The sequence below is a fragment of the Scleropages formosus genome, chromosome 23 (assembly GCF_900964775.1).
Source record: "Scleropages formosus chromosome 23, fSclFor1.1, whole genome shotgun sequence".
NCBI lineage: Eukaryota > Metazoa > Chordata > Actinopteri > Osteoglossiformes > Osteoglossidae > Scleropages > Scleropages formosus.
The window spans coordinates 15,394,089-15,421,023 of NC_041828.1; the positions used below are offsets into that span (position 1 = coordinate 15,394,089).

General features: G+C 50.3%; 1 protein-coding gene across 1 annotated transcript in view; it reads right to left on the reverse strand.

Annotated features, from left to right (window-relative positions):
• The window catches only part of jarid2b (jumonji and AT-rich interaction domain containing 2b), a 100,013-nt gene continuing 73,078 nt past the window's right edge, over window positions 1–26,935 (reverse strand). The window contains exons 5-18 of the mRNA XM_029248322.1: window positions 22,457–22,621; window positions 18,281–18,483; window positions 11,702–12,887; window positions 9,314–9,819; window positions 8,749–8,841; window positions 8,211–8,329; window positions 7,014–7,084; window positions 5,518–5,632; window positions 3,606–3,711; window positions 2,744–2,926; window positions 1,823–1,953; window positions 1,558–1,741; window positions 484–591; window positions 1–368 (exon numbers count right to left, since the gene is read on the reverse strand). Of these exons, the coding sequence (XP_029104155.1) occupies window positions 147–368; window positions 484–591; window positions 1,558–1,741; window positions 1,823–1,953; window positions 2,744–2,926; window positions 3,606–3,711; window positions 5,518–5,632; window positions 7,014–7,084; window positions 8,211–8,329; window positions 8,749–8,841; window positions 9,314–9,819; window positions 11,702–12,887; window positions 18,281–18,483; window positions 22,457–22,621 (3,392 nt within the window). The 3' untranslated portion in view covers window positions 1–146. The remainder of the gene's footprint in view (window positions 369–483; window positions 592–1,557; window positions 1,742–1,822; window positions 1,954–2,743; window positions 2,927–3,605; window positions 3,712–5,517; window positions 5,633–7,013; window positions 7,085–8,210; window positions 8,330–8,748; window positions 8,842–9,313; window positions 9,820–11,701; window positions 12,888–18,280; window positions 18,484–22,456; window positions 22,622–26,935) is intronic.

A 26,935-nucleotide genomic window follows, 5' to 3' on the forward strand; every position in this document is an offset into this window, starting at 1 on the left:
AAAAAAGATGTCTAAAAATAAAAGTCTTTCCAGCTAGTGCAAAACCTTCCTTGTCACAGGAAGTGGGGGAGGCGGTCGGGAAGGTATTTCCAAAGCAACCAAGACCAAAAGGAGAAATATAACGCAGAGGGACTCTCCTGGCAGCTTCAGGAGGAGCCTGTAGCACTTTTGGACAGGTGGGAGGAGGAGGAGGAGGAGGAGGAGGAGGAGGAGGAGGAGGAGAGGCGGGAGAGGGACACCTCCACCGTGGCCCGCTTGCGGGGCCCCCGCTTGACGGGCGTCTTGCCGGGGCTGCCGCCGTTGCAGCTGTCGCTGACCCTCGACGCCGCTTTGCCGCACACCTGGGTCACCAGGCTGTCGATCTGCTCCTGTGGCGGGCGGCAGGAGGGGAGAAAAACGCCGTCGTGAGAGGCGGCACGGCACTGCGGTTAAGCCTCTCGTGAGGCGGGCCGGGGCAGCCGCGCCTCGCGCCCGGAGCCCTACCTCGTCGTAGCGGTACATCATCTTGAGGCCGCGGCAGGACTTGTGTTTCTCCACGTAGCGCAGCGCACACTCCAAGCAGAAGACCACGTTCTCGTCCTCCTGGACCACCTGCGACCACAGCAGACAGGTTCTACGCATGCAGGACGGCAATCATCACGCATGAAGCATCAGCGGTTATGACGGCCTCCTTCGATTTACATTTAGTTCATTCAGCAGACCGTTGTATCCAAAATTACTTACCACGGTCCGCCTGTTTATCCAGCAGGGCAAATTTACGGTAAGTACCTTACTCGAGGGTTTGGTGGCAGGAGGGGATTTGAATCTGTAACCTTTGAGTCTGGAGGCAGCAGCTCTAATCTCTCACTACAAGTCAGCAACCCAACCGTACACATCAGAGCAGCATAACACACACACACACACACACACACACACACACACACACACACACACACACACACACCAAGGGGACCAGAACTCCGGGAGGAAACCCACACAAACACTGGGAGAACATGCAAACTGCATACAGCCTGAGCCACATTGGACCCCATTTGTGCGAACCCACAGGTTAGGACCTTTGAGGCACGAGCACTATCTGCTGCACCACTGTGCCACAATGGAAGCAGCGCGTTTGCGCTAGAGACAGGCAACGCAGCTCATAAGATGGACAAACAATTTTCAAGAGAACATGCTGAAGAGCTGTTACTAGGCAACCGTGATGCTGGGCGCCGTGCGACTGCAGCCCAGAGCGTGAGAAGCGGCTCTCGGCCACGGTGCGAAGGGAGCACACCCACACGGAGCTGAGCTCCTCCACACAAACTGTTCCCTCGCCATCGACAGGTAGGCGGCCTTTCTTCTCGCATTCACGACATGCTGCCATTTCAGGGTGGGAGGACCCCACACGCACACACACACACACACACACACACACACACACACATCCCCATTTACAGCAGGGGGGAACCATCTGGGACACATGTGAAAGTAGCACTCTGTGTCTCCGATTACGCGAACCGAACGCCGTGAAGACCGAGTCGTGCAGCGGTGCGCCCCAAACAGGAAGCCCACGGGACCCACCATGGAGAGGTAGCAGAGGTGTTGGCATATCTGGCAGCGCCGCTCGGACGACTCCAGCGCCAGCCACTTGCGCGCCTTCTTCCTGCCGTCGCCGAGCACCTGGTTGTTGTCCTGCGTGCCGTAGCGGGCCGAGGAGAGCAGCCCCGCCTTGTACAGTTCCTGCCGTTGTCTCAACTCTATGTCCCTGTGGCGCGACGGGAGTGGGCGTTTAGATCAAGGGCTCACGCACTGACCGGCCGTGCTTGGGGAGGGAGGGGGAGCCCACCTGAGATCTTTGAGAAGAGAAGCGACTGTACTCAGAGCGTGTCCGTTCTCCCGCTTGGCCTCGGATGTGGCGATCTGGTACAGCAGCTTCTCCATGGAGAACGGCTTCGCTATGCGCCTGCACTTCAGGTCCTGGCGACGGGTGGGGGAGGGGCTGTTAAGCACTAAACAGCGGTGGCAACTTTGACGCATTTCGGCACAAACGGAAAAATTCCCGAGCCCGTGGTCGCGACCCAAATGAAGGTTCGCAGGACGGGCTCAACGGAAGAAACGTGAAAATATGACGTATTACAGCTTCACAGGGGACCCCTTCACTGCCACAATATGAGGGATTATTGAAATAGTGATCAAATTAATAGTAGAATAGCTGTGGATAATTTCAAACCCATACACACTTGGTAAGACGGAGTATGTTTACGCCCAACATTCGTCCGTCAAGCAGACAATGTCAATGTGATGCTATAGATGATGCTGTGACTTTAGTATTTTATGCTTAATTACTGAGCAAAATGTTTTTTGAGCTGAAACACTCGTCTTTGGACTGTGGTAGGAAACCGGAGCACCGGACACTGACCTGTCGTTTATTTAAATTAAAAATGATTTTTATACAATCGCAGCCGAGTCGACGCTTGAGTTTACGCTCCGGCGATTTCGATAAGCCGAGACTGAGGATGCGAAAGACGTTTTGGGCAAGAGAACATTTTAGTGATTTGTATTTGATAATTACAAATTAAGAGGGTGCACAGTTGTGTTTGAAGTCGCCGAGCCAGGGCCGACCGCATTCGGGGTCGCCACTAAAAGGGTTCGGGAAGCGCAGTTCCAACAAGCGGGGCAGAGGAAAGATGCCCTCTAGTGGAGTCCAGTTCCAACAGCAGCCCCAGAGCAGAGGCGACGGAGGGGTCGGTGTAACGGCGACACTCACCTTAGCCACTTGGTATCCCATGTTCATCCACTGCGCGGTGGCGAAGTGCACCGTCTCGGAGACGCTGTAGCCGCAGCACACCTTGGACACGAAGGTCCCCGGGAAGCAGACGATAAACTGGCCGCTCTGCTGGATGGTGCGGTGGACCCGGATCCCCTCTCGCGACAGCACCTCTGGGGAGATCTGAGGACGAGAGGAAGGGAACATGTCGGGGATGAGGAGGCGGGGGGTTATCACACTTAGCCTGCGTTCCTCTCCATGCATATCTAAAACTGTTTATTCATTTAAATGTTCAATTATCAAACAAAGAACAATGAAGGCGCCAGAAGAACTAGACGAAAACAGCGGTTTTCCTATGTTCATTCAACCAAAAAGGGAATCCTCATGGGAGAAATTATGAATATATTTTCATAAATTTAAGAGATAAATCAATCAGAACTTAAAAACAACAACTGTATTACGAGCAGAAAATCTGAGATTGCCCTCTACATGTTGCCTTAATTCGATTCAAGTTTCTTCTGTGCTAATGCGCTAACAGGGACAGCTGGTAACATAGAAGCTGCTGCCTTTGGACCCAAAGGTCGCAGGTTCAAGCCTCACCTCCAGCTGTAATACCCTCGAGCAATGTAGTTACCTTAAAATTGCTGTGGTAAAAAATGAGTCAATAATTGTAAGTGGATTAACAATAAGTTGCTTTGGAGGAAAGTGTCGGATTACTTCGTTTATCTAAGTGTAACTATGTACGTATGAGTTCTCCCCTCCTTTCAGAGCAAGCACGTGTGTGTGTGTGTGCGTGCGTCACTGATTTGGTAACCTCAGAAGTGCTGTAGAACCCTGCGACACCCGTGACCCATCCTCTCACCATGATGTTCTTCTCGAGCATCTCGAGGCCGGGGGTGCCGTTGGCCTGCAGCAGTGTGTGGACCACCTTGTCAAGCTTCGCCTTCTCCTCAGCAGGAATACAATACCTGGGGGGGACAGATGAGAGGGTCAGGTGCCGCTCGCACCCTCGCGTCTCCGGACTCTCGCTGCGGAGCCGGTCCTCCCCTTTTAGTGACCGGCTACTACGTTCACGGTCAGCGTATACAGGATTTACCCATAATGCCACAGCCCATACAGCACGGTGTTCAAAGGGAGAGCGCACATATCTCCTATTGCGTGTAGAATCTCACAAAGGAGGAGCCTCAGCTCCTCAAGGGAAATATTTCATACAGGAAGTGAGATTTTTGGTCATGTAGCCAAATACTGCACGTTGAGAATCACGAGAAGTAACAGTAAGGTGTCACAGTTCAGGAAGGGTGAACAGAAGACACGTTCTTCACCTAAGCTCCTTACCCTGTCATACTGGCTTGACCAAGTACAATCATGTTCACAGCAAAACAGCACAATTATTTTGATTTTAAAAGATGAATAAAAAGACATGAATTTATAAGAGCCTGTTGGTCCTACTAGGAGGTATTTTGAGTGCAGTGCGGACATCCAGGCCACGTAAGTCACTAACTCACCTTCTCCAAAGCCTGACAAGTATCAAAAGTAAATACTCACCCATGAGAGCTCTGTGTGCAGCCAAGCAGCAGCCATGTGTGCGTCTTGGCTGGGAGTGCAACACGGAGCGAGAGCAAGCCTACGCTTGGGCAGGCTATCTCACAGTGCTTTGTCACGACTACCGCCCTTCGCTGTCCTCAACAAACTAGCAGGAGCTACTATGGACGTCTACAACTCCAGCTTACCGTTTCATGCTTAAAAGACACAAGGTGTTCCTCCGGGAAACTGCAGTAAGGCAATTTCATTCTAAACCAACCCCGCTTTGCACTTACAGGGAACGTCTGGAGGAAATATCAGCACCGAATGCGTACACCGGGCAGCATTGCGTATTCTCTCGTCCCTTATTTCTATATCTGGCACGTTATGTTTTATTTTACTTTTATTTGCGGAACAGCCTTTTCTGCCCTTTTGACCACCTTTGCCACATAGCGCATGTCTGACTGATGATCTCGCACCTCTGCATTGACAGTTAAGGTTTATTTCCTTTTTTTTTTAGCGGCAGTGGATAACGGAACGAAAGGGACGTGGATTTCTACTGCATACGCTGTGAGACAGCAGCAAAACGATTGACAGAGATGGTACATTTGCCCTGTCGGACAGCCTAGCACAGTGCCAACTAGACAAGGAGCACTGCTGCCAAAGACTTGGGTTGGTTCCAGTCCTACATCAGTTATCACAAGGTTATCCAAAACTCATTATACTATTTCTATGTCATTTCTCATAAAGAATCATGAATGAGACTTTATAATATGACCTTATGATGATAATAATAATAATAACAACAATAACAATAATAATAAGGTTATTATTATTGTTATAATTGTTATTATTATTATTATTGTTGTTGTTGTTGCTGTTATTAGGGGCATTTGGAATATTTTGGAATCGCATTGCCTTGAAGATTGAAGTAGGATCATAAGAAGATCTAATGCAAAAAGGATGTAAAAAGCAATGTTGTTGACAACATCATAAATCAGCGGCCTGACGAGAACATCTCTCACACCACTTGACAATAACAGTTGCATCCGGTTGCCTCCACGAACGTCTTAATCGCTCGAAATTTTTTCATGTGCTTATATTGTCATCATGCATTAGAAAGCAGCATCAAAAGACACCACTGAATCAACAGCCCGCCGGAGGAGGATCTCCCTGAAGACGAGGGCTTATTGCCCACGTTGTCCCTGTTGGAGTACGGGTGAAAGCTTGGCCCGGGTTCCTGGGGTACCTACCAAATGCAATCAGCACCCGTGTGTAAGTAATCGATGTATGGAAGGCGATTTTGGTCTCGAGACCAGCATGAGGTAGAGAAGACCATGCCGATGTTCAGCCAGGGAATGGTCACCCCTGAAGAAGAAGGCACACAGAGAGACAGAGAGTGAAATGAAGGTGGGCGGGTACGGAACAAGTGACGCAGCATGATGGCTGGACAAGGGGAGGGGAGGGGCGGGAGCTGCTCCATTAAAAGTTCAAACAAACGGAGCAAACGAGAACCGGGCAGATGTGTAAAGGCCCACTAGGACTCAACCCCCTCCATCCAGCCAGAACAATAAATCCAAGATCATGGAGAGGCTGCCAGGGAGCTCTGAGTGGGACAATCCTTCCTTGTGCTGGCAGCGCTGCTCAGCCCTTGAACCCAAGCCATGTTGAACAGCTGCGAAGAGGTTTGTTCGAAAATGCTCATTTCATAACCGGCCCCAACCAAGGGTGCGCCAACCTTCTCCTCCACACTGTTCATTATTATCATTATAATTATTATCATTATTTGTTTTGCTGAAGCTTTTGTCCAAAGGGACTCCTGGGCACAGGTTTATACAAGCCAAATGGTGCTGACAAGCTCATGAGATACCCAACTGATGACAGTCCCACATGAAGCAGTGTTACAACCAACACTATCAATCTAGCAAAGAAATAAACAAATATTTAACAATTCAATGCACATTTCAAATAGTACTTCTTATACAGTGACAAAGTGAGCACAGTGGGGGGAGACAAATGGCATTTCCTAATGGGTTACATACAAGTAAGCCACTTGGCAACTGAGGAAAGGAAAACAAAACTGCCAGGCTAAGGGAGAAAAAAATAATTTATTATAGTTTACTTATAATGCTTTATTTACTCTTTATAGTATCCATTATTTGTCTTATTTTTCCACATTTTACTTTTATGTATGACTTCTCTTACTGTCCCAGAAATTTACACAGCAGACGAAGAAGAGACCACCTCTGTTAAAGGTAAATTCCGTTTGCTGGGATCCTTAAATGGCCTGTGTTGCTGACAAGGGGATCAAGGGGCAATAAAAGGTTGCGGTCAGGGCCAACCGTTTGTGACGGGGTAACATCTGGGGTTACTCTGCAAAACTTTAACAAACCTTATTTTTAGGCATCTTTGTGGACGATCGTTGAAAATTCCAGAGAAGCGGAAACCGACCGAAAAAAAAAAAAAAATCAATTCCAGCATAGCCAAGTCACGCAACCGACCTGCTGGAGGAATCATCTCGACTATGAAACCCTTCAAAAAAACCTGCATTCGCAAGCAGTAAGCCACCACAACGGCACTCGCGCAGAAAAAACACACGGGTGGTCATTGCTTATACAGGGCGAGACCGCGTCGGTTCATTTCATTCCATTATACAGACACTGGGATTAAAGTACACTTCATTTTTTTTTCTTTAAACGGAAACATATTCAGACTAAACAACATAAATAATTAGTATAGGAACAGGTACCTGGCACAGCACCAAGGTGGCGCAGGATGGATCCAGAATTACTGGGAAGGACTGTGAGGTTCCATCCGTGTCTAGAGAGGAAAGAGAGGAGGGTGAGAACCTGCCTGCAGCACAACATGGGACCGGTCCCAAGCACACAGCTCCTGTCCCTGGGGTGGGAGAAGACCCACACGCACCGCGACCAGGTCGGATCACACCGTGCCGGAGAGGGTGAAGAAGTTCCCTGGGCTCAGCAAGGTGAACACGATCTGAGGATGAAGCTACCGTAAGCTAAAGTGCCCACTATGGTTGCGAAAACAATGGATGTGCGTGCATGGGCCAGTGGATATTGATACTGAATGAATGGAAACATAAGAAAAGTCGAAGCCAGAAATTTTCCAATATTTGAAAAAAAATATGTCAGCGTTATAACTACAGTAATACCTCGTCCTACGTCGTTAATTGGTTCCAAAGGGTGCGACTTAAGTCGAAAAACGATGGAAAACAAAATTACCCCTGAAAAACTGATTTAGACCCCCTATAAACCTCTAATAAGCATTACCATTAAGTGTATACACTTAAATTAATGCTAAAGTAAAGAAAAAACAAATAATGCGGCGAGACTTGACGTTATCGGCACCGAACGTCGGGGGTAAATAAGACAATTTTTAATTTTTAAGCTTTTAATTGATTTTATAGATTACAATATATTATTTTATATATTTTAACGTTTATTTTTATTTGATTTTACGCTTTTTTATGTTTTTAAGTGATTTTTAAGTCTCTTAACCATTTTTAATATTTCCAGCTGACCGGGGTAAAGTCGCGTCAGCCGACTGAAGACGAATTGTATTTTTCCACACGTATTTACCAAAAAACCGACGTAAGGTGGAAATCGACACAACACGAAACGACGTAGGGCGAGGTATTACTGTACCATGCATAAAATACCTTTTATTCTGTTATTTTTCCGGGAATCAATTTTTCCCCGTAAGAAATAATAATTATAGAAAAACATACGTATACAGCAGTTTCCTAATATGTTAAATCATATGTGTGTATGCATATGTATCGATCATACAAAAAAAATAAATTAACCCCATCATGTGAAGAATGGGTGTGTCGTGTGTGCGTAAAGAGAGCACACGGTCTGCTGCTGCCAATGCAGCACCGGTACAAGCTGGGTTCTGACATGATCCCAGAAGCATGGAGCCTCACCTGGAGAATGGCTCTGACTTCCCAACGGGGAAGCCGCTCCCGTGAGTGCTTGTGTCCACCTTCCCGCTGTGCACGGCCACGTGGCAGTCCTTCTGCTCCACGATGCGCCAGTACTCTTGCTGGAGTACAGAGAGCAGCAGAGGAAAGGAGGGGGTCAGGAGGGCGAGCGCCACGCAGAGCGCGGGTCCCGGCCCACATCTCCCTATTGCTGCACGACATCTGGGCTCGAATTCAGGTGTGTCTGAAACTGCTCTGGTGGGTTTACAGTCACGACGAGGGACTGACTCATTGAGTGGAAGAACAGGTAGCTCAGTAGTGGGAGACACGGGTCAGTAACCTGAGGGCTGCTTGTTCAAGTCCCAGTGTTGCAGAGCCAAAGAACAGGCTGCTTACCGCGATTTTCCACAGTAACGACATCCAGGTGCGAATGTGTGAAAGTGTACGTTAAATATTTAATACATCTCTAAGGGCACACGGTCAACACCTGCGCCCTTTGAACACAACTCTACACGGCGAGCGTGAAGCAACAGAAGCACACCTCCACTTCAGCTGCCCCCGGCTCTTTATTGAAGCACATGTTCATGGTGTTGCGGGCCGTCCGGTAGAAGGTGGTTAAGGACACGGATCTGCCCTGGAAGAGAGCAAACGGAAACACGTCGGTGAGTTTCAAGCAGCCGCGATCCCGCAAACATCCCCGAGGTCATAGGGTATGGATCGGGAGCTGGGCTGCGTAACCTGTAGAACCCGGGGATTTACTGCGCCGTTGACCGCGACTCACGAGTGCTGAAGATGCTTTGCTTTTAACGCAGCTGAAAACCGGTCACTGACAGCGGACTCAGTTTGGCGGATATTCGATAACGAAGGCAAAGTCGCCGGAGCTCAGCAGCGGACCCACGAAAACAGACACAGGTTACAGCGGACACAGCAACCTGGAGAACAGGTGAGCCCTTACACAGTACACATACTGTGCGCTCCTCAGCCAGGGAGCAACTGGCATGGCGGCTTGGGCCATCGTCTTACACTCCAGGACCCCGGGTTCGAATCCCCGCTCCCACTCAAGCACCCTTAATCGAGGTACCTAACAAGAATTGATGTGGACGTACCTTGTAGATACACTTGTGCTGGTCGCTGAGGAAGCTCTTGTCTTCCTGCTCCTCGGCTCTCTGTTCCTGAGCAAAGAGTCGCCGGCGGCCCATCTTGAGCGCGTCCAGCGTGTCCAGCGCGTCCAGCTCCTTCAGCTTCCCTCGGAGGCCGTTCTTGTGCACCACGCCGTTGACCAGGCCGTTCTTGGGCTCGTAGCGGGGCAGCGACTGGGTGCGCTGCGCGCTCTCCGAGTGGCCCTCCAGGGGCCCCTTGCGCCGCTCCAGGTTCTCCTTCTCCTCCAGCACCTCTCGCTCGAGCCGCCCGCGCTCCTCGGGGGACAGCGAGTCGTACGAGAGCAGGTACTGGCAGTAGGCCTCCTGCAGCTTGGCCAGCCGGTCCTGGGCCGAGCGCGGGATGCGCAGCAGATCCGCCAGCTTGCTCCACTTCTTCAGGTCTGTCACCTGCTGCATGCCGCCCATGTCGTTGATGAGCTGGAAGAAGCGAGCCAGATCCAGCTCGCAGCCACCTGAGGGCGGTGTGAGAAGGGTGAGCTCTACAAGTACATGCGCATGGTTACGCACAGCAACATGCAGTGTACGCTTCAGGGATTCCGCATGAATCTGAAAGGTCTTTGGGTTGAATCCCACCTCCTGCTGTGGTGACCCTGATCAAGGTTCTTATTCTGAATTGATAAAGTAAGAATACCATAGTAAAGGTGATAATTTGATATCGCACGGCACTTTGGACAAAGGTACCAGGTAAAGAAAGGTTAAAAGGAGAGAGCGGACAACACCGTTTCATATAATATTAATACAGGCATAATAAAGACAGCTGGTAGCATAGTGAACAAAGGTCAGAGGTTCAAATCCCACCTCCAGCTGTAGTACCCTTGAGCAAGGTGCTTACCCTAAACTGCTCCAGTAAAATTATGCCGCTGTATAAATGGGTCAATAAAGCTGAGCTACTTCCAATTAAAATCACTTTGGAGAAAAGCATCAGGTAAATGAGTAAATGTATATAAAAACTAGGGTCAGCAAGCAACTATAGGAGCAGTTTATCGTGAACATGAAAACCTCGTAAGGAAAGGCTGAGGGTGCCTCAAGGCTGGAACCACCTTCTCCCGTTTCCAACACGCTCCTGCCAGCGCCTCCGACATCCACACACACGCATTGTGCATTTGACACGGCGTTTTGAGAGGGAACCCACGGCTGGACCGACACCCCCAGTCTCACACTTGCGGTGAAGTGTGTGTGTGTGTGAGGGGGGGGGGCTCCACTGTGGAATAGCACAGGTGACTATTCTCACATAATTTATAATTTTTAAAAAAAAAATTAAACTTGTGTTACAGCTCTGAGATTCACTCCAGGGTTCCTACAATGAAAGTCTAATAACAGTAATATCATTATTCACATTTATTCATTTAGCTGATGTTTTTCTCCCAGATTACTTACAACATCAAGGAATTTGTAATTATTTATTCATTCACACAGCTGGGTAATTTTTAATTTTAAGACAGTAACTAGAACTACGCTACCAGCTGGTCCTGGTCCCTGGTAAAATGTTAGCACAATAATTATTTACAGTTACTTACCCATTTATTCAGCTGAGTAGTTTATCGATTCAGGGTAAGTACCTTGATCAAGGGTGCTGCAGCAGGAGGTGGTTTTCAAACCTGCTTCTTTCCAGGACAAGGCAACACCTGTAACCACTGCGCCACCAACCGGTCTCTATAAAACCGCCCTGTGCCCAACATAGTGCGACCGAGCGAACAAGTTCTCCGCCACGTGCTTTGAAGAGACACAGGCGTATAACATGCACCTTTCTAAACAACAACAATGTGTTTCTTCCCGACGAACACATGCCGAACGGATGCCACACCCCCAACACCCTCCACGTCAAACGCTGATGTCAGACTTCCGCAGGGACTCCGGGACGTCCGGCAGTTCCGAGCCCTTGACCGAAGGACGCTCGAAACGTGCACAACCAGGGTGAGCGCCAAGCGAACATCATCAAATGACACGATGCGCTTTTAACTATTCTAATAGTTAAACCACCCGAGTGACGGAGGAAGCCAAAGAAACGCTTTCTTCTCAAGGGCCTAGAAATTGTTGTTGTTGTTACCGAGTTGTGTTTATGACGTTCTAGTTGCATTCAATTTCCGCCTCAACCTTCTGTCTTTAATTTTCGAATTTTCTCCCTCTCTCTCAGGCCTTAGACGCTGTGCCTGCAGGGCTTGATGGGAAATCCGGCACTGATCATCGCCTTCGCGAGCAGGCCAACGGTACGAGTGCTACCCCGAAACACTCCGTTTACCACGGTAAGGCCCTTTCTGAGGAGCATCATTTCTTTAGAACGGACATCTGCGCTCTCTGGGGCTGTAGGGGAGGCGCGCGCACGAACACGCTTACCTATGAGCGGCGGCTCTTCCATGGAGATGCCCTGAGATTTGAGGTGCTTCTTGATGCAGGCCAGCCGCTGGACGTTGGGCCCCCAGCGACGGCCCAGCTTGTGGATATGCTGCACCTGTGTGACGAAGCGCATCTCATCGCTCAGCTTGCACTCGGGGCGCCAGCTGGGCGGCGGGATCACCCGGCAGAGGCCGTACGGCTCCGCCCGCTCCCGCACCGAGTCCAAGTACATGAGGGGGTCCTGGAACTCGCCCTGGTCGGGCTTCAGCACCAACACCTCCGGTAAGTACGACAATCCCGCGCGGGACCGCTCGCGCTCCTTCTCCTTCTCCTTCTCCGGCCGAGGCTCTGCTGGTTTGTGAGGGGTGCGGTGCGGCTCGCTGGCTGAGGTAGTGGAGCGATGGGGGGGAGGCGGTGGGGCTGGGGCTGGGGCTGAGGGAGGAACCGGGGCAGCCTGGGCCTTGTGGTGTGCTTGTCTGATAAACATGAGCTTGCCGGCCGTGGACCGCCGGGGTCGCTGGTTCTCTGGGGGTGGCGGCGGAGGTGGCGGCAGGGGTGGTGGCGGCGGCGGAGGCACCGGCTCCACAGCGGCATGCCCATTGGGCAACTCTTTTTCTTGCATGGCCTTCTTGCTGCGCGTCTCCGGGGACGAAGCCTGCACAGAGGCCTTTTTGGAGTCAGCCAGGAGCAGCTTGAAGGCTCCCCCGGTGGCTGCCAGGCGCCTCTTGGAGTTACGCAGGCCCTCGCGTCCCTGCCGGATGTCGTCCTTGGCGCACAGCCGCCCGTTGAGCCGTCCGTTGAGCCGCATGCTACCCCCGCCGGCCACTTTGTGTGCCCCATTGGACAATAGCACCTGTTTGCGGGTTTTTGCATTGCTACTTTGGGCTTTTCCTGAGTTGGAGTGGTGGAGGCGATGGCGGGCGTTGCTTTCGGGATGGTGATGGAGGAGGGAGTTGTGGTGGCGATGATTGCTGGGGAGGGGTCTGTGGACAACTGTGTGTTTGCTGTGGTTCAGTTTGGTTTTTTTGACCAGCACTCGTTTTGCTTTGGTGTGTGCGACGTGGCTCTTGGTCGCGGCGTCCGCGTACTTCACAGTTTTGGACGGCAGTCGGAAGTCTTTTGTTTTGGCACTGGGAGCGTGCGCAACCAGGGCGGATGCCCGAGTGAGTCCGTTCACTTTGGAAACCTGCCGAGGACAAGAACAGGAGGTCTTCAGAAACTCAAGCGATGCTCAAAACGTGTCATTTCGTATTCATAACGAATCACGTTTTTCAACACTGTTGCTCAATTTCTCAAATCGCGCAAACAAACCAGCAAACCTTACAAACAGCTGGGGCCAGCAGTGTGTCAGTAACTTTTTGCTCCCAAATCCTAAGTCACTTTTTCCACTAAGTCAAAAGTGGATAATTAAAAATATACATATAGTAAAAAAATCCTAACAACTTTAAAATATTTTAACTTCCAGCTACACTTGTATTTAAATGACTGAAAATAATTATTCACTCATACTTATTGACAGATTCACCCCTTGGACATGCAATGTAATTCATTTCACTAATCACCACGGGACAGCTGGTAACATTGTGGGTAGAGGTGTTGCCTTTGGACCCAAAGGTTGCAGGTTCACATCTCACCTCCAGTTATAGTACCCTTAGGCAAGGAACTTACCCTACAGTGCGCCAGCAAAATTATTCAGCTGTATGAACGAATAAATCATTGCAAGTTGCTTTGTAAGAACTGAATGAATGAATAAATGTAAATGCAGAATCAAGCTATCGATCCTGCACTTTACTGCCATCTACCAGCTGGCTGTGGAAGTACAGCTCACATTCACTCCACTATAAACAGAAGAGATGTGAAGAAAAAGCAAATAAAACGAATAAAAACACACTGGCAAATATTTGTATGGTAACAGCCAGTGTACATAAATATAATACATTGGTTATCATTTAAAACTATAAGGCGCACTTGGTCATCTGTGGGGGCGCGGTGGGTTGGACCGGGTCCTCCTCTCTGGTGGGTCTGGGGTTCGAGTCCCGTTTGGGGTGCCTTGTGATGGACTGGCGTCCCGTCCTGGGTGTGTCCCCTCCCCCTTCGTCCTTACACCCTGTGTTGCCGGGTAGGCTCCGGTTCCCAGCAATCCCGTATGGGACAAGCGGTTCAGAAAATGTGTGTGTGTGTGTGTGGTCATCTGTAGGCACCACACATTCTACGTCACACGGAGGATCTTGCTCAAACAAAGCTCCGGAGACTTCCGAAGAACTACAAACAGCAATAACAAAACAGCCCCAAAGTGGAACTACTACATGCTAAAACAGTGTGACATTTTACACTTTACACTGGGCACACTGACAACACCCCTGTGCTGAATCCATTGAAGGCCTTACAGACCGGGGGTCAAGTCAGACCTCCAACACTCCTACAAGTGTATTCCAGCAGAACATGTCATTACAAGAAAATGACCTTTATTTGAATGCCAGTAGCACCGGATGCTTTTTTTTTTTTCAAATCGTGTCTGATTTTCTCAAGCTTTTACATGCAAAATAAAAGGCTTGTTTTTCCAGACTTTGCCTGGGACCGCTGCAGTACCACTGAGGATTCTGCGTGGGTCTTCAATCACACACACACACACACACACACACACACAAACTATTTTTCGGCCCAGCTATGTCTCGCACTATTGAAGCCACGTGGACTTCCGATGCCTTCAGACACTGTCTTTCTCCACACTGCAGCAATCGCTGAGAAACCAAACGTGGTGGCGCTGTAGGCAACAAGAGGCTACACTGTTTAACTCATGGAGACAACCTTGTGATGCTCACGATGACTTGGCAGAGCTTGGCTGGACGCGCGGGGTGTGGGCGCTGAGCCTGAGCAGCGCTGGACGCACATCGTCACGAACAGAGGGAGGGGCGCGACCTCTTGGAAGAACCAGCCAACGGAGATGAACGAGAGAACGGTCCAGCGCCCCGCACCGTACCTTCGTTTATCCGCACGGCAGATGAGCGTCTGAGGGCCGCCTCGGGGCTTGGAGGAGGCTTGGCTCCTGCAGACAGAGCGCCCTTTCCTTCGCAAAGTGGACCGTCTCGCCGCACAGCTTTGCGCCCGTTAATCACATGTGAGCCGACCAGCGACGAGAGAGCGATGGTGTCAGAGACCAGCAGCTCCCGCGCCCCACCCCGACACTCAGGCCTACTTTTGACACAAAGAAGATCAGACAAGCGGAGGCATCGTCGCAACATTACTAGGGTTCTGACACGACTCGCGGTGGAGCGGAGAGGGGAATCGGAGCAGTACAGGTCACGCAGCGGGGAGCGGGGAAGCCGTGAGCCATGAATGACACCCTCGCAAGACGACAAACACGGACAGTCTGCCAACACACACTTGTGCAGAGACGTTCGAAGATACCGTTCTCCGATTCGAATAACTGAATCTCTTCAAATGAGCCGCGGCGTCAACGGCATATTATGTGTAGTTACGCTTAAGTGAAACAGCAGAAAAAAAAAAAAAAAACCACACACACACACAGAGCGTTAATTCATTCTGACAACAGCATGTTTATGTAGCTGTCCCTGCCAGCAGGACGACTTTGCAGTCGGGGAGCGAAGGGTTTGACATGGCGCCACTAGAGGGCGTGATCAGGCTACGGCGGCGCTCTCCCAGGAGCTCGTGCACGTGAGCGCAGCCTCGTGCCGCGATTGTTTGGTCTGGTGGAAAACGTGCGTGGGAGCAGGGGGCGGGGGGGAGGCGGGCCGGCGGAGTCCCTCCCCGCCGTGACGCCGGTCACATGGCCACGACCGATGCAGCCGGCAGGCTGGGGGTTTGCTGCAGCGGCCTGGGAGTGGACCAGCGCTGGGGAGGAGGGGAGGAGAGGAGGGAGGGGGAAAAATGTGCTGTGAAGTTGATTTGGCTGCACGTGAGCACGAGGGGGGAAGATGAGCCCAGATGACATCATGTGTTGCTATAGCCCAGCTGCAGGATGGCAGAGGATTAACGCAAAACATCTGCAGGCCGCCTGCGGAAGAGGCGCAGCGCAGCCGCGGGGACAGTTAACCCCTCGATCTCGTATCGCAGAATTAGGACGGAAACCACGTGGACACACCTGCCCGGGACTGGAGACACTGCTGCGTTCCATTATTAACATTTTACATTCCATATTACACGATTACAGAAAAAAAGGGGGCGCGTTGCTGTGTTCCGCAACGGCCGAGGCACGACCTGCCGGCAGCTGGAAAGCATTAATCCCTCAGAACGATGGGAGTCCAGCTGCCAAGTGTGGAAATCCAAGAGAGGGACACAGGGCGGCTGCAGGAACAAAGGGGTGCACCTCAGTGGGCCGTGAGCCCAACACACACACACACACACACACACACACACACACACCTGCTTCACTTCTCAGTTAATGGCAGACAGGGCACCAGGTGGTGCTGCAGTTAGTGTTGCCACCTTAGGGCTTGAAGGTTTGAATCCCACCTCCTGTTATACCCTTAATCAAGGTACTTGCTCTGAAATACTACAGTAAAAATGACCTCGGTGTACAAAGGGCCCGTAAGCAGCTTAACGCTGTCAGGCACATTGGAAAAAAGCGTCGACTAAATGAATGAATGTAATGGAATCTAAGGTTTGTGTGTGCGTGCGTGCGTCTCTGTCTCCAGGGTCTCTGAGCATTCTTCACCAAGCTCCCTGCTACTCTGCTGTAAAGCTTCCTTGAAGCACACACACGGAGGCCCTGGGACGGCCTGCCGCTCGCCCACGCTGCTATATTTAGTCGCGGCAGATCGGAAACACTACGGCGAGGCCCGGCGCTCCTCGAGGAGCTGGAACCCAGTAGCCGAACCAACTCCACCGGCACCTCGGCAACATCTCACAGCCCCTGTTCTCTATGGCGAAACACCATCTGTGACCTGTTTTCTTCATCACACTGCATCTAATGAGCTGCTGAATTTGAACACTTGACGCAGTAAAGTGCACCACACGAATGTCCAACTGGCGTTTTAACGCGTGTGAGAGATCGCCTTTTGACAGACTGGCACAGCACTTAGAGCGCACCCAGTCTTACACCCAAGGCATCTGGGATAGGCTGTGGACCACCATGACCCTCTTGCCTATTGACAAGGAGTGAGTGAGCGAGCGAGCAACATGAACACCCAGGGACCCGTGAAATGTTGTCCAGGGAGAAAGGAGAGGGCCGAACGCGTAAGTGCTGCCAGCTCAGTGCGAGCAGATTACGGAGACAGGAAACGGGATGCTCAATCTGAGACGAGAATCACAAGGACTACCAAGACAAGCATTTCAGCGCAATGGACCCTACGTCTGACACGGCTGACTCTTTGTGAGGAGAATCGAGGTCATTCAGCACAGTTCTGCTAGATAATCATAACATATAGATTTTATACTTTTCTCCAAAGCAACTTATAACATTAAACTCCTTACACTCATTTATAAAGGCAGTCCCCGGGTTATGAACGTCCGACTTACATACAACCCGTAGTTACGAACAACCCCCATAAAAAAAAATTACTACCAGGAAGGTGATCTGGAATAGTGTTTTTACAAAAAAAATGAAAGCCAAATACAGTAACACACATGAAAACGATCACAACAAACTACAGTGGAAATAATACAGCGATGGGGAAAAAAGTGAAACGCCAACGAAGACCGGAAAAGTGAACATTGGTTTCTTTAATGTTTTTTTTCATACCTACACAGACATTCTCTCTCCTCCTCCTCCCTTTCTTTATTATAAATACTGTAGTAACATTTATTGTTATCGTTAAATTACATGTATTATTACTGTATTGTTATATTAAAGATGTTTTAGTGTATCCAGAAGCGTTTCTTTCACGTTTTTTATGCGTAGAAAGGTACACGGTATACTATACGCTAAGGCAAACATTTGACTAACTGACGTTAGATATGAACTGTACCCAACTCTTCCGATTTATGTGGAAATCTGACTTAAAGACAGAACGGAGCTCATTCATAATTTGGGGACGGCCTGTACAGGCTACTCAAGGTAAGTACCTTGGTCAACGCTACGACAGCAGGAGTGCGATTCAGATTCGGCTCATTCAAATCCAAAAGCAGCGAGTTTAACAGTTACACCACCTACTGTCCATTTACAACACAGGACAGAAATTCATTCAGTAAGTAAATAATTTAAGCGCGCACACACACCTTACTGTCCTCAGGCAAATGAGCAATACCTCAACTGAAATTACAAGTGTGCTCAAAAGCACGTAGGCGAAGTCATGAGCTCAGGCATCTGTCCTGGGGACACATACACAAACATTTACATTTGACAGCTCGAACCCCCATGCAGTTCTATGTCCTGTAGTAGCTCTATATCCATGCTTACCGCAAACCTCGGAAATTGAGAAGCTATGTGAACTGGGATAAAAAAAAAAAAAAAAAAAAACCATAAATATACACACAATAGTCCTGAAAAGGTCCAAATATAAGAGGCACCGTGTGATTAATGTGATGCCTTCTCTGCTTGCCCGCTTTCCATGGTTACCAGTCCATCTCTTGGGAAGTGTGGTCGACGCCCAGGTACGAGCGGGGCCCTGCGCGGCCTACCTGCTTGCGGAGTTCCTCTGCCGACTGCCTGTAGTGGAAGCCGCCGGCGACCGGCCCCCGGGTGGAGACCCCCTCGCCGACAACAGCGTGCTCCTTGCGGCCCTCGGCCGTCTCGCTGCGCTCCTTCGCCGGCGTCGCCTCGCGGCCCTTGTGTTTCGGAGTGGAGTCCTTCTCTCGAGACACCTTGCCGTGGCCGTTGAACACTGGACAGGGAGGAGGGAACGCGAACGGGTCAGTGACGCACCGGAGGGGGGCACGGAATAGGAGCAAATGTCAAAGGGCACTGAGAAAAAGACACGCGTGCACAGTTTTTCCAAGTTAAATACTTCTGAGACCTGTTACGGCTCAAACTGAGATCTGAAACTACAGTTATGATTCCTACACACTTTTTCAGGCTGCTGGAGAGTCAAACTGAAGCTGTGCCGCACACATAACGGTGTCACTTAGGACAGACGCCACCATGCAGTAAAAAAGACGAGCCCCTTCTGGAGAAGGTGCCTTGTTCAGCGCTGTGTCCACCGTGACTGAATTTCGAAATCACGCTGCCTCACACATGGCCCTGAGGGGAACCGGGCCAAACGTCCACACCGTAAGATCAAGTCATCGATTATGTAAAGCGCTTTCCTCACGGGCCCCCAAATACAAAGCGAACCAAAAGACATGGATCCCAGCACAGGAGGAGATGCTGACTTTTCCCCCCCCCTTTAAGGCAAAGTCAAAGTCATGGCACCAGCAGAAAGGCAGCAAAGGTCAAAGGCCACATGCGTTGACTCGTTCGACCACCATCTCTACCATTTGCTTAACTGTTCCGGCAGTATTAAGCAAAAGGTTGCGGCCGCCCGATTTCATCTGCTCAGACTAACTTTCATAGAACTGGCACACTTGGCAGGGACCGTAAGCCAAATTAATCTGCCACACAAACTGCCAAGAAGCGAGGAATTGTGAAATAAACATAGAATCCATCAGCTGAAGCACTGCGCTTCTCTCCATTGGAGCTAAAAATCCTTAAACTCGAGTAAGAAACCACTTCTAAACTGCACCTACGAATAAATGAATCCACTCGCAAAGATCTGCGATAGCCACTAGCACACACGTCTGATCGATCCAATAAATCCTGGCTATGCGTTGCCAGAAAAACAAGGGGGGGGGGGAATAAAGTTTATGCACTTCTGTGAATGGCCATGTGTGTGCGTGCGTGCGTGCACACACGTGTAAACACACGCACACATACATACACACTGTCCGAAACCTGAAGACGCTATATTCCAGTCTAATGAAACCTCTTGTCCCAAGGCCGGAGGAGGAGGGGGACACACCCGGGACGGGACGCCGGTGTGTGTGGATATTTTTTCTGCAAGTACCTTCATCAAGTGTACTACACCAGGAGACTGGATTTGAACCTGCGGCCCTTGATAGCAAGATGACGGCTCCAGTCGCCACGCCACCCGCCGCCCCCTCGCGGCACACATACTGTAACACAGACACAGCTTTACCAAACAGCAGCGCACACTGCTGTTGCTCCACGCAATGCGATTCATTTCATAATGTTATTCGGCTGAAATCAACACATGAAGAACAGCTACGGAACACGTCGAGTGCCCCCCCCTCCGTTTCCCCCAACTCTAATATTGATAACATTTTCCCCGTGAAGGACTCATTAAAAGGCAGTCTGAGAGCAGCTGGAAATGTTGTTTATTCAATAAATAGCTAGTTATCCATTTATGGCTTCTGAAAAATGTGCAGTTGGTGTGCATTTATATTGCGGATTCGCCAGCATCGGTGCGGAATCGCCAGCGGAAATGAGTAGTTTTGTTCCCTTCGGTCTCGTCCGTGTGCGACGTGGGCAGCCACCTTTGGTTTTCATTAAGACGCTTCAGCGTGTGTTTTACAGCACGGCTATCGGCCGCAGTCCACCGTTTACTTCCACATTCCGTTTCTTACCCGAGTTAATGTTTTTAAAAAAATTAAATAATCACGGTCAGGACCAGGAGGGCGCGGTAGCGTGGCGGGTTTGGCCGGGTCCTGCTCTCTGGCAGGTCTGGGGTTCGAGTCTCGCTTGGGGTGCCTTGCGACGGACGGGCGTCCCGTCCTGGATGTGTCCCCTCCTCCTCGGCCTTGTGCCCTGTGTTGCTGGGTTAGGCTCCGGCTCGCCGTGACCCCGCTTGGGACAAGCGGTTTCAGACTGTGTGTGTGGTCAGGACCATAACTTGTACATGTGAGTACTCTCATGGATGAGTGACCCATTGTAAGTAGTGTATTTAACAGTGTAAGTCTTCGGGTGCTCTGGTTTCCTCCCACAGTCCAAAGACTTGCTGTTCAGGTTCACCCATAGTGTGTGAGTGACAGAGAGAGAGAGAGTGTGTTCCACTGATGTATAGATGAGTGACCCAGTGTAAGTGGTGTATCTAGCAGTGTAAGTTACTGCGGTGAATAAGGTGTGTAGGCTCATAACACTACACAGAGTTCATTGGAAGTCACTTTGGAGAAAAGTATCTGATAAATAACTAAATGTAAGTGTAAAAACAAAACTGGTGTAACTTTTGCTGTCATTTCCTTTGTGTGGAAGATAACCAAATGTGCAATCACAGCCGTGAAAAAGTAACTCACTCAGTTACTGGTTGCTTCACCTTTAGCTGCTATGACTGCAACTAAACAATTCCTGTAGCTGCTGACCAGGGTTGCTTGGCCCGCTCCTCCACAGAGAACCGCTTCAGTTTAGTAATATTTCAGGTTCTGAAGTACGAAAAGCCCTTTTCAAGTATTGCGGCGATATCTAAGGGCTGGAAATGAGGCAAACATTTTTATACAGTATTGTGTGTTAGGCGATAAACTCAACAAAGCTCCTGAAGCGCACACACTACACAGTGACCTTAGAGCTTGATAAGCCCTACAGCAGAAGCGTCCACCGAAATCATTTTAAACCAAAGAGCCCCACAGAAGAACGGCCTTTGTGTGAAAGAGCACACCGTAATAAAGACCCTTGGATGACGGAAGGTACAACCACAGTCAAGTCCGCGTCTCACTTCTTTTGACGCGTGAATCATTGACGGGCTTGAAAAATGACAGGCTTAGAAGACAAGAGCCCAGTATTATTAATTTAAGCACTCCAATGTAAACTTACACCGTTTGGTTCATACACAATTATCTATCTATTTACACAGCTGGGAAATTTTTACGAGAGCAATTCAGGCCCAAGGGTAGTAGAGGGCAGGAGCGGGCATTCGAACCCAGATCCTTCTGTTGCAAAGTGACAGCTCTACTAACCACACTGGCCAAGTTTAATGCGTCACATAATGGCCCCCAACACTAAGGAGCGGCCCACCCAGCCCACCCGACACCTCACCTATAACTCTGTGTATGACCTCACTCCTGACCCAAAGAGTAGGCTCGTGGCTGATCAAGCATCATAGCACAAATTCGGTCTTGATGGCAAATATTTCTCTACCAAAGACATTATTTTGCATTTAACATGACATGTTTGATAAGCAGACCCCCCCCACACGACCACACACGCCGTCTCCGGAGAGTCTTCGCAAATTTCCCGTTAAGCTGTTCACACACCCTTGCGGGGTGCCACGCTCCAAGCGCAGCCCCTCTCCCCCACCACAGCTGTGCGCTCACTTCATAAACACCTTGTTAATGCCTTTCCCGCCAAGCGTTAATTAGAGCGCAGAGGCGGAAGCGTCTCATCGCGTCCCATGCAAGCTCTGCTGCCACTGTTCGGCACACGCAGCCGCTGGCTTTCCCGCCGCAACAACCTCGGCCCTCCACGCCACGCGAGCTGTCGGCCCACGGTTCGCTCCAACTCGACGGCACTTACCCTATCCCATAAACGCCAACGGTGTAGGTGCCCATTTTACACCTCACGTGCGTGTGTGTGTGAGTCTATGTGGCTCGAGTGCGTTGTTCTCGTGGGAAATGCAAACGTGTGCAAAAATCTCATTTACCCATTTATACTGCTGGTTAGTTTCACTTCAGGGTAAGTACCTTGATCAAGAGAGGTGACATTTGAAACGGGGTTCTTAGAGGCGGTGCAGGGTGGTAGGACTAGCTACCATGCCACCTGCTGCCCACCTCACGTCAGCCATCAACATGCATGTTGCTTTACAGTTCAAGTACAGAAAGCATAGAGGTGCTTGGTGGCCCACCCCACTGGAACCTCCAGGCTTGCCGTACCATGTCCGTTGACCGCCTGCTTCCCAGGCGGCTTGCCCTTCCGTGGAGTGGACTGGCAGGATGTGGACGGTGCACCACTCGCCATGCTCTCCTCCTCATCCTCCAGCTCGTCTTCATCCTGAGAGCTCCCAAAGTATGCCATGTTGCTGGGCAACGCTGGTGAGCCTGCGACCAGCATCCAGAAGAAGGGAGGGGGTAGAAATGGAAAGATCATCAATGCCAGTGAAGATGGTGTGCGAGCGAGCGAGCGAGCGAGCGAGAGAGAGAGAGACTGTTAGAAACATTTGGACAAGGATATAAAGGCTACGGCATACACACACACACACATTTTCAGAACCGCTCGTCTCATACGGGGTCGCGGGGAACCGGAGCCAACCCGGTAACACAGGGCGCATGGCCAGAAGGGGAGGGGACACACCTAGGACGGGACGCCAGTCCACCGCAAGGCACCTCAAGCGGGACACGAACCCCAGACCCACCAGAGAGCAGAACCCGGTCCAACCCACTGCGCCACCGCGCCCCCCCCCCACGGCATACAGTGGACAAAAAAAATGCCGACTCGGGAAAACCCGTGTAGAGAGCGAGTCCACGAAGTGCGGTGTGCCGGAGAGCTAATCCTCGCAAATCTGGAGCTTTAAAACTTAAACAGGATTATACTTTCTTCCAAATGGATACTGATTTCCTGTCACAATTGGCTTCACTCAGCTGCACATGAGCAGCTCGCCGTTCCTGTCACAACAGCTGATATCAGCTTTTAGATACTGCACGTGTTGGACAACATACTCGTGGGGTGCGCTTTAATGGCAAAAATGTGAAATGCTGACTCTTATGCTCTTAAATTACATGTAGAAGACAAAAATAGGTATGCATGCGCCGAAATATACTTTATGTACTTTGACACTCAACACTCAGATGTTACAAAATCTCACTCTTCAGGTGTGGAGCCCTTCATTTCCACAAGAGCTCAAAGGACATCTTGACACTTCAGTTCAGCATCAAAATACAAATGAAGTAAAAGCATGTATGTGCTCCATTCACCCACCAATCTTCAGTAACCACTTGTCCGGTACAGTGGTCTCGGAGTCTATTCTGGAAATAAAGGGTGTGAGGTGCACAACAAACCTGAAGCACGTGTCTCTGGTCTGTGGGAGGAAACCAGAGCATCTAAAGAAAGCCATAGGAGCACGGGGAGAACACAAAAACTCCACACCTAGAGGATTTGAGCTCAAGAGCTCAGAAACCGTGGGACACCAGTGCTACCTGTAGTGCCACCGAGTCGCCCCGGATGTATTCCACGTGAGCCTTTGTTCACCTTTTTCACGCGGGGTTGAAGACCTACATGAACAGTCAGCAACAGTACAGTCAATGCAACAGCCTGTCTCACTGCTCCATAGCGCTCTCACACCCACAGCAGTCGCCATCCTCATCCACTTGTACTTTGGAACGGTCCCAGAAAAAGGAAGAAAAACACTTTCCGCTCACGGTTATGCCTATATAAAAGCGTACTCATTAGCCGCCCATAAACCGCGTTTGCGTCCCTGTTCAGGTCCAGAGAGGTCCTTGTTAAAGCAGCTGGCCACGGCTGAGACTGAAGCACATCTGCACCCCACGTGTGGATACTGTCTGCAGCCCACACCGCAGTCCAGACTCATAGCGGCAAGGTGGCCATTAGCGGCCTTTTCAAAAAGCAATTACGGACCCAGAAAGATGTGCGGCGCGGACGCAAAGTGGGCGATTAACACATGCACGGAGGCCTTTTGCAGAAAGCCATCCAGCAGTTATTACCGTCACCGCGGTTACAAGCGCGGAACAGTGAGGGCAACTGGATCGGTTCTCAACTGTTACGTCGGCACCTGTGCCCGGCGCCTCATCTCTCCGCTCTCCTCCCAGTTCCGTGGCTCCTCCGGCCGAGGGCCTGGGTGAAATGCGGAGCCGTGAACTCGCGTGACGGGAGGGCTTCGAACAATTACCTTCGCAGACACTTTTGCTCCCTGACTTGAGAACATCACAAAGGCCCGCATTTCTAAGTTGGTAATTTCTGTGCTGAATCTGAGAAATAAACAGTGCAATGCAATTATTCATTTAGCTGACACCCCCCCACCCCAGCTGCTTACAATGACTAACCCATGCATACGGCAAGTTTTTTTTTTCTTTTTTTGGGGTGTAATTGAGAACATATACCTTGATCCAAGATTTTTACAGCAGCAGAGATACCGGGTCCTAAAGTGGCAGCTGTAACCATTACACTACACCACCTGCTGTCGCCATGAATTACAGAACTTCTCACGTTCTCACATTTGCATACATATATGTTTCGGAAATGCAACGCGCAACTCATGGAACCAGCACTTTAATCTAAATGTTATACGGCAGTTAGCTGCATCTGGTAACCTGGATGGACAACAGGACTAGAACTCCTATCGTGCTCCTGGAGGCCGGAAAAGGGGGAATTGTAGAGCAAACAAACCGAAAGGGCATACATAATCAACTTTCAACGATTCAGCCAATGGAGAAAAAAATGACTGCAATTATGGCCGAGGGAGGAAAGGTTGAGGACCACATGGCAGACCGGCCACGGGGAGCATCGATGCCTCCGGCACAGGGTCCCGGTCCCGCACCCCCCGGTCCATAGATGAAGGGGGTCTCTCTCATTCCTCTCTCCCTGGGCCTCCAGGAAGGGCAAGGGTTACACAGCTAAGTGATGTCTGTCGCCACGACCGAAACCCTAGGCCAGGGCTGCAGTCGGCTTCTATAATCTTTCCGGAGCCCGAACTTGGGCTCCGGTTTCACTCGGCGCGCCTACTGCGGGCCCCGGGAGGGAACGGTTTGACGGGCTTCCTGGTCGGCAGCCGTCGCCTTCGGCTGCACGCTTCCCACGAGGAGCGCACGGGCTCACCGACAAAGCAGCTGGCAACGGAACGGCAGCCCTGACAGCTCCAGCCAAGCAAAAAGCGGGGAGAGTTTTCACCGACGCAATTATGAGCGCCTTCTAAAATAACCACCAATCACAATTAGGAGCGAATACACCACCGGTCCCCACTTCTCAACCAACAGGGAGAGGGAGCGGCGGAAAAACTACTCCGCGTAGGGTTTTTCCCCTCCAAACTGACACACGATGTGGTTATACGTCGTATGTGATAAATACACCACACGCGAACACACACGGTCTCTCCTTGGGCTGCCTTTACAATAATAAAGAAAATTACTATATAGGTCCTGCTGGACAGAAAGGCCCCAAAGCCATGACAAAGCTCACGACCTCAACGCTCCCGACAGCTCTTTTGTGCGTAGCCGTCACATTGTCCGGATTTAATTTCCACCACGGCGAGGGGCAGCGGGGCACCTAGGTGCGGAGAGATGTCGAGCGGGAGACGGTCCCAGCGCGTCGCTCTCCTGTCAGCGCACGTCTGGTGGAAAAGCGGGGCGGGCTGGGAGGCCGAGTCTCTTTTCAATAACATTGTCTTAAAACCGGGGCGCGGAATGCCAGAGGATTACGGATTATATCCTCTCCAATTTACATTCCTGAATGTCTGGAAATCCATTAACCCGGCATGCCCTCAACTGAGGAGTCACAGGCAAATTTAATCAGGCTGCTCCCTGCCGCAGCGTAGCCCCTCCGCATACTTAATTGAATTGGGAGCGGCCATCTTGTTCCGGGCCTGCGAACTCCTAGCCGGGCGTCAACGGAGGACCGGCGCCACGGGCCGCAGGAAGGGAGGTACAACTGGGCTCGCGTAGTAGGCTTTCAAGGTGGGACTCTTATTCAATCTGGATAACAATAGCATCATTTGAGAAAGGCTTAACACTCAACAAGAGCAACGAATACCGGAGCTATAGGTTTGGTCGGCTGGTGCCTCGCTGCGCCCGAGCCGTGCGCTGGGCATAAATTCGAACGCAACTTGGAGTGCGTGGAGTTCGCACGTTCTCCCTATGTCCGCAATCCAAAGACGCACACCGAAGGCGGTAGCGGTACACCAATTCCATACCCTCCTGTTGGAGTGGGCATGCTGTTTTTGCTTACTCTATTATGACTTATTTTAACAATTACACTGACTATAATTTTCTTTTAATGATTTTGATTAAAAACAAACCATGTGGTGAATAGTCACATCGTTTATTACTTGCTTTATTTTTTTTTTTTTACATGCTTGTGACTCTGCCTGCTGTAGAAGTTTCTGGAAGACAACACCTCTCTTAGTCACAAATTCCACTTAATTTGGATTAGGGGGAGACCTTGGAAGGTTTCTGTGTCTGGTACAAGGAGATAAGACTGTTTTGGGGAGTATAAAAACACACAGAAGAAACGTGCAGGGGCACCCATATCTGACAGATAACATCTGGTGACAACTGTAAAAAACCGACATTTTTAAGCTTAATTATAACTCGTTACTGAAACTCCAGAGAACCTTGAATTTCCCTTTCCAAGAAAACCATGGCTCGAATTTGACCGGAGGGCACTTTCCCTAACTATAGATGAGG